General features: G+C 44.7%; 1 protein-coding gene across 1 annotated transcript in view; it reads right to left on the bottom strand.

Moving 5' to 3' along the window:
* Nucleotides 1-1991: 1991 nt before the first annotated feature.
* Nucleotides 1992-7835, bottom strand: part of LOC129688547 (uncharacterized) — a 7550-nt gene continuing 1706 nt past the window's right edge. The window contains exon 2 of the mRNA XM_055623437.1: nt 1992-7835. This exon is cut by the window's right edge and continues 809 nt beyond it. Coding sequence (XP_055479412.1) covers nt 6655-7835 — 1181 coding nt within the window. The 3' untranslated portion in view covers nt 1992-6654.

The following is a 7835-nucleotide window of genomic DNA, read 5'->3' on the forward strand; positions in this document are numbered from 1 at the left end:
GTGTGTGTGTGTGTGTGTGTGTGTGTGTGTGTGTGTGTGTGTGTGTGATATGTGTATATGATGGGGGGCACACATAGGCCATGGAGTGCACGTAGATGTTAGAGGACAACTTTGTGGAGTAAATTCTCTCCTTCCACCTTTACATGAGTTCCAGAGATGAAGTCTCAGGGCTTCAGGCTCATGCAACAAGCACCTTCACCCACCCACTAAGTCACCTCAGCAATCCCTGTTAGTTTTTGAGGCAAGGTGTTGATAAGCAGTTGAAACTGGCCTGAAAGACACTATGTAGCCCAGGCTGGCCTCAAACTCAAGTTAATCCTCCTGGCCTCGGCCTGCCAAGTGCTGGGCTTATGTGCCTAAACCACTATGCCCAGTTATTTTCAGACATTTTAAGCGCTACGGTGATTGCACGGTTCATGAAATAACCGGGGACCTGTACAGTGTGGAACTTTCTATCCCCATTACTGTATAAGTATAGGGTAAAAGGTAGGGCGTGCCAGCAAGGGAAGCCCTGAAACAGGTAGGGGCTGATGCCAGAAGAACCTGGTGACCAAGTTAAGTATGCACCTCAGCCATTTGGTGGCAGTGAGGACTTCCTCCCACAAGTGGATTGTAGTAGGTATTTTATCACAGGGTAAGACACGGGAACTTAGATGACTTCAAATGTTCATTTTTATGAGTAACACTCAAGACTTTTAATAATAGCTCTTTCCCCTAAAAACATGACAACTATGTGACTCTTGTGTCTTTGTAAGTCAAGATGGCCTTACAAGTCTGTCAAGTACAAAAGCCTGCTACAATAATAGCCCAAGCCTACCATGTACTGCTGACCAGGAAGACAAAAAGGCCCTGAAAATATCCACCATCTATCCTCATGACCACAGGAGACAATGGAGCTCCTGTATCAGACACATACCACTATGGAAAACCAAATTGAGAACAGGCAGTTTCCTATAGAATTCAGAATGCCACTTTTGTGGGTAGATAGATGAGTGAGGATACAGATGGACAGGCGGGTGATGGTGGGTGATTGAAGTGACATAAGAGAACAGAGAGACATACAAAGACATGCTGTGCTGCCATGCCTTGTCAATCAAATTCCAAAGATGTGGCCTTTTCAGTGGCCTGTGCTTTGCTATTTGCCTTCCCCCAGGACCGCCATTTTTTGTTTTGGTTTTGTTTGTTTGAAGACAGGGTTTCCCTGTGTAGGCCTGGCTGTCCTGGAACTCACTCTGTAGACCAGGCTGGCCTTGAACTCAGGGATCTACTTGCTTCTGCCCCCTGAATGCTTTAATGATTTAAGGTGATTTAAGGTGTGCCTGAATGCTGAGATTAAAGGTGTGCACCACCATTGCCCAGCTAAGGTCTATCCATTCTTAACAACTGTTAAGAATGTTCTGAAGCTTTTGTAGTCTGGGTAATGCCCTGATATTCTGGACAGGTGTCAAATGTCTTTCTGATGTAAAATAAAAGGGTAATGCGAAAGGGAGACACAAAGGATGGGCAGCCAGGGCAGTCACAGTGCTGAGAAAGGCATGGAGAAGAGTCCCTTGGGACTCGAGTCCACAGCACACAGCAGTCTCTGGAGTGGGAGCTTTGTGCCAGCCTCTTCTCCATAAGAAAGATGGCATCCTGATAAAGTCCTGGAACCCAGGCTGGCCTCAAACTCAGAGATCTGCCTTGCAAGGTTCAGGTCCCAGGTCTTCCTCCCTCCCGGTCCTACTCCAGGCTAAGGTGAACCTAAGTGGTCCAAGCAACTGGCATACCTTATCCTGCCTCAGCAGTGAGCCTTGGTCAAAGCAACTTGGATGCAGCAGGACTCTCTAATGTTCAGATCAACCAGAAATGGTGCGGGGTCACCCACCCCACCAATTTCTTGTGGTTAGTCTGAAGGAATTCTTGGGATGGCTGTGATGCCACTTGCTTATAATCCCCAGCACTCATGAGGCTGGTGTTTATCCCACCGGGAGAGAATGAGACCACGACCACAATTTTGAGACATATTCGAAGCAAGCTTTAATTAAATACTGGCCAGGATGATGGACTCTGGCCAGGTCCATTCCTGGATCCCAGAAAATGGCAATGGGTAACATTTTGCAGAGGCTTAAAAAGGCAAATCCATAAGGCCACAGTATTTCCCATCAGGTACAATAAGGGGCAAGCAAATATCCTGACGCACTCCCTGCCAGCATGCCTCCTACCTACAGCCAATCAGGGGCAAGCATACATCACAGTGTATTTCCTGCCCATGTACCTCCTCCCTACATGTGATCAACCACATCCAGTGCAATTGAGCCTAAAGAAACTTGAACAATAAAAAGACAACCTTTGCACAGTGCACAGAAGATCACCCCAACAGTCCCACCTTTTAGTCCAATAAAAGGCTCTTCTGTAACATCAGTAAACTATACACAATGAGAGCCATCAGGTAAGGATTACATTCGCAATGTCTAGTTGATCTGTATTTGCCAACCTTCAAGAAAGGATTTTCTTGGTGACTCCAAAGTTCTGTACCTAAATCATTGTCTATCATATCTTGTATTTATCAGACCAAAAACATCTTTTAAGACCTTAAAACATTTTCTTGGATCTTTTACAACTTAAGCTTTTATGTCTTTCAACCTTTATATACTTTACCTCTCTTTTGGAAGTTTCCTTTCTGAATTTAGTAACAAGGAAAACTCTAAGACTGTAACTATCTAGTCTTCAACCGCATCAGAGACCTGAGAAGGATAAATATTAACAGAGAAAACAGGATGTGCTGAGCAAGCAGCTTCCAAAACCATAGAATGACAGAGACTGCGGCCCCCTGGACGGTCACCCAAGATTCCTCTGCCGTTTTGGAGCATCCATCTTCAGCCTACTGGCTCAGAATATCTGACAGACTCATCTGTGAAGCAGGAATATTGAAGGACTAGCCTACATTGTCTCAGCAAAGCTTGGCAGTCGACTTCCTCTGTGTCCTGCTCGTCCATGGTTTGGACGGCATGCTGTCAGCAATTGAGGCGAGGGCAGTTTTGTCTGGTGGCACCTTTGCCACCATGCAAACCTATATGGAGGTTCTTCGATGCCCACCATCTTCTTTGAAGTAGTATGAGGGTGCTGCCAGGAGCAGGCATGTCTCACTGTCAAAAGAGCCTCTTATTATTAAGACATCATTAAATGCCATATTCAGCAGATCTCTGAAGAGTTTGAAGACCATCTATCTATCTCAGTATAACTGAATAGGCAAACATTACTTGTTTCCAACTACTTACTATCTGTTTAACTTTGGAAAGATCTGCAGGCGGCTAAATACAGTTTATCGCTGTAATTAGCTAAACCATTACCTGACATGACAAGTTTGATTGACTAGTAGCTAGAATTTTTTTAATTATCCTAAACAGCTTGTAATAGTAGCTTTCAAAAGGACTATAACTTCACATTACAGTTAAGGGAGTTGGCATAGGTACAATACCTAAAATGAGAATTGAAACATATATGCAGTATGTTGTAGCAAAATATATCCTTAAATTTGTATCAATATACAAAATTCTATACCAATGTAAAATATTTGGCTTCTTGGTGTTCTTTGGTTTAAAAGTAGATTCAATAATCTACCCTTCTATGATTCTTATATCCTCACTTTTTTTTCTTTATCAAATCTTCCCCCTTCCCCCTAACATTAGACAGGAGGGAAAGAAGGACAATGAGGAGAAAGAAAAAGATCCCTGAATTTAACCTCCTTTGTTTCCTCCCTGACCATGCCCAATAACAACTTGCAACCAATCCCCCTAAAGGACAACAAACATCCATCACCCACCAAAGAACCAAAAACCACCCACCCCACCTCTTGGGAAAGGGGATATTGTTCTCTTAAAATTACTTCCTGCCACCTGGGGACAACGGCACCTTTTGGGGGAGGCCTAAGAAAATTGGGATATTGGCCAAGTCCTAGGAGAGCTAGCTGCGTCATGTGCTGTCCAGTCTCTGTAGGATCGGAAGAGCAGGGCTTAATTGAAGTCTTGGCTGGAACAGGATGTGAGGCTAGACGGTCTTGGCCAGCCATTTTGAAGTTTCCCTGGTTACGGCTTTGTGAAGAAACAGCAAGTGAGGCAGTCTGTGGGGCTGGATCATCTGGGCTACTTGTCTTCTTTGGTGTCTGGTCCTTTTGCTCTGAGAACATACAAACTTTTAAAGGTAACATACATTTCTGCATAACACACGTATGGAATGTGCAGTATGTACAAATCAGCTAGAGGTGATTCTCTCTGCTCTTTGTTTGAGCAGGAAAGGCATCAACCTTTATAAGTCCGTTCGGAATGTGTAGCTAAAGTGTAATATAAAACTCCACCTATGCCATAGGAAAGGATGGCATGTAATAATAAGTCATGAGGACTTTGTGGCCAGCAAGATTTGTTGCATATGCATAGACATTCATGTCTTAGCCAGTCTCAGAGCAGCTCCCATGTGGAAGGATCAGCATATACATCACCTGGTCTGTTGTTCTTCCTGGTTTCTTTCTTCATTATCTGTAGCCAAGATTTCCAGGTCTCCCCCAGTCAAATCTAATCTTGACTAATTTTGAAGTAATCCACAGTTTTTCATTTCCTTTTGAAACAAAAGGCATAACCTCTCCCCGAGGCAACACATTTCCTGACTTCTGAAGTTAAGACATCCTTAAAATATATAGACTGGTTTAATTCAGGAGTTCTTTATACAGTCCAATGTCTCTCAGCAACTATTGTTTTTTGCTCATAAGCATTTATAATGTTTAGTTATTAAAGCACGACTTTATTTCTAGGAGATCCCACATCACCCTTCTGTTTTGTAAGCATATCTTTGAAGGTATGGTTAGATTTTTCCAGTTACTTCACCTATAGGATTCTGAGATATACCTGTAACGTTCTTCATGCCACAATATCTAAAATATTGTTGTATTCTAATGGATACATCAGCTTCAATCTGTAAAGGCATTTCCAAGAGAGCTATCGCCTTTAGTAAATGTGCAATCTCAGAATCAGCCCTTTTAGAACTCAAGGCAAAAGCATATTAAAATCCCAAGTATGAATCAACTGTATAATATATTGACATATGTACATACTTTAAATTACCAAACTCTACAAAATGAAACACATAAGGTATTACATGACATCATTCTAAGGTGACATCATTAAACAAAATTTGTATTTTTAACTCAGCATATAGACCTTCATCTAGTAACTGCTCCTTGACAATATAAAATTAATCTGAGAATTTTGGTTCATAGTTGAACCTCTTTATCTAGCATCTCTAATGGGCTGCCATTCTGTAATCTCATCACAAGGCGGTACCATAGGCTTTAGAGTAGATTCCTCTTAAGATTATTTTGAATCAAAGGATTTTCCAATCTCTTTTCTACAGCCTCATTTAATCAAAACAAAATATACAGGGTCCAAGTACCCTCTGTCACTGTACTCGCCATTTCTTAACATGAAAAATATTTCTTTTTAACCTCTAACTCTCTCCTTCTTTCAGAGACTTCACTTGATTATTTCCAAACTAATTATTTCTTTCTCTGATTTTATTCCCAGCTTTTCTTTCTTTAGGACTTCAGTACAATTCCAAACATACTTACCTGAGGTTCACCTGTGCTCGGGTCTTTAGCTTTTAGTCTGGGCATGGATTTCTTCTGCACCTCAGGTAAGCGCTCGATGGTGGCTGCTGGCTCCACACCCCTCATATTGGTCCATGCCTCCGCCCAACTCTGGCTGCAGATGCTGGACTACGCTGGCACCTCTGCATGTACCATGAACAAAGCCCCTGCCCTCTATGCAGACTCCATTTGTCTGCAGTCACTGCTGGCTCGCACAGTGACCTGAACCGAACTAGACCTCTGCCACTCCATGGTTCTGCTCACAGCCCGGTTCACCTGCTCACAGGCCCAGTTTGCCTGTAGCCACAAGCTGGCAGTCCCCCAGTGCCTTGCTTGAGAGAAACCATACTGCTGTGCACTGAGGCTCTGACCTGCTCCCTCTTAAAGGGCCAAGCCTGGGCCACAGTGTCAGCTTCCCGGGCACTATTCAGTCAGTTCTGCCGTCCTGGCTCTGGGCCACAGCTTGCCTTAGACCTGCACTCACAGAGTAGCGTGCCCGCTACAGCCTGCTGGCTGCTAGAACGGGCTGATCTGCTGTACCACACTTGGGAGAACTTGTGGCCGATGTGCACCTGGGTAGAGCTTGTTCTCAAGGCACTTCTGTCTGTCCCATAACTACTGATGCCACTTATTCCTTCCTGGACAAAACTACCACCATCCGTGGTGAGATCAGTGTCCTTGGCTGGTGAGGGGAACCCCGTCAGGTCCAGCTGGGTACACTAAATGACATCCAGCATCCAACCACAGGGGTCTTTGTAACAGCAGATGTAAAGCGCCCTTAGAAATTTGCAGATTTTCCCCGATCGAAAAGAACCCCAGCCAGGCACAGATGTGCTTGCTGTGGTACTTGCCCTTAAACCCAGCACTCGGGAAGGCAGAGGCAGGCAGATCTCTGTTAGTTGGAGGCCTGACTGGTCTACAAAGCAAGTGTCCAGGCTACACAGAGAAACCCTGTCTCAAAACAAACAAACAAACAAAAAACAGAAAGAAAAGGATCCCATAGGCTCCTGGGGTTCTAATTTGAAAGAGCTATGGCCTCACTATTCTCCTAACATCAAAACTGGTCTTGGACGGGGAAGGCCCTGTCTCCTATTGGGGCATTCGTTTTTCCAGTGCCCCAATCTCTTGCAGTAAGCACACTGGTCTCTTCGAAGGGGCTTCCTCCTTTTGCTGTATGTTGTTTGGCCGTGACCGACAGCACCACTGGAATATTGTGCAGTGATCATCCGAATCAGTTTCTTTGCCAGCAGCTCTTCTTCACTCTCTCTACTATCAAACACTTCCTGAGCTATTTCCAATATTTCTGACCTAGTCATTTTATAAAGTCCATTCATACTTAGGAGTTTCTTTGTTATGTCCGGGGCGGACTGCGCTATGTAGGTCATGTTAACCCCAAAGGAGTCCACTGGGTCATCTGGGTCTATGGATGTATACTCGCGGTATACCTCCAGGAGGCGTTCGAGAAACTCTGAAGGTGATTCCTTTGGACGTTGTCTTGTCTCTCTCACCTTGGAAAAGTCAGCAGGCTTCCGGGAGGCTCGTTTCATCCCCTCTAACAAAGCCTGGTGGTAATCACGGAGTGATCTCTTACCTTCCTCTGTTTTATAGTTCCAGTCAGGTCTACATCTAGGCAGGACACAGTCAACTACAACTGGCCTCTGTCTGTCAGTCAGTGCATGCATTCCAGGTACTGCTTTGGCTGCCTCAGCCAGAATCCGTTCCCTCTCCTCCGTTGTGAAGAAAATATGTAAAATAAACTGACAATCATCCCAAGTAGGAAAGTGGATGGAAAAGATGTAGTCAAATAAAGAGACCAGGGGCTTTGGATTTTTGCTGAAAGAAGGGTTCTGTATCTTCCAGTTAATAAGATCAGAGCTGGTTAAAGGCATGTAGACTATACAACTCCGGTTTTTGCTGGAAGGAGGGTTCTGTATGTTCCAGTTATAAAGATCAGTGCTGGAGAATGTGTTGCAAAGAGAGGACGAGGGATCGTACTGCCTCTGAAGAGGTTGCAAAGAATAAGGAAGTAACTCCCTATGGGATGTGGGCAGGGGACAGGACAGAGGTTGATCCAGCTGCTTGGTTTGGGGTTGAGGCAGGGGCTGGGGTGGGGTTTGGGGTTGAGGTCGGCGCTGAGTTTGAGGTGGGCGCTGAGTTTGAGGTGGGCGCTGAGTTTGAGGTGGGCGCTGAGTTTGAGGTGGGCGCTGAGGTTGAGGTGGGC

This window comes from Psammomys obesus, unplaced genomic scaffold (assembly GCF_907164565.1).
Source record: "Psammomys obesus unplaced genomic scaffold, mPsaObe1.curated_primary_1811, whole genome shotgun sequence".
NCBI lineage: Eukaryota > Metazoa > Chordata > Mammalia > Rodentia > Muridae > Psammomys > Psammomys obesus.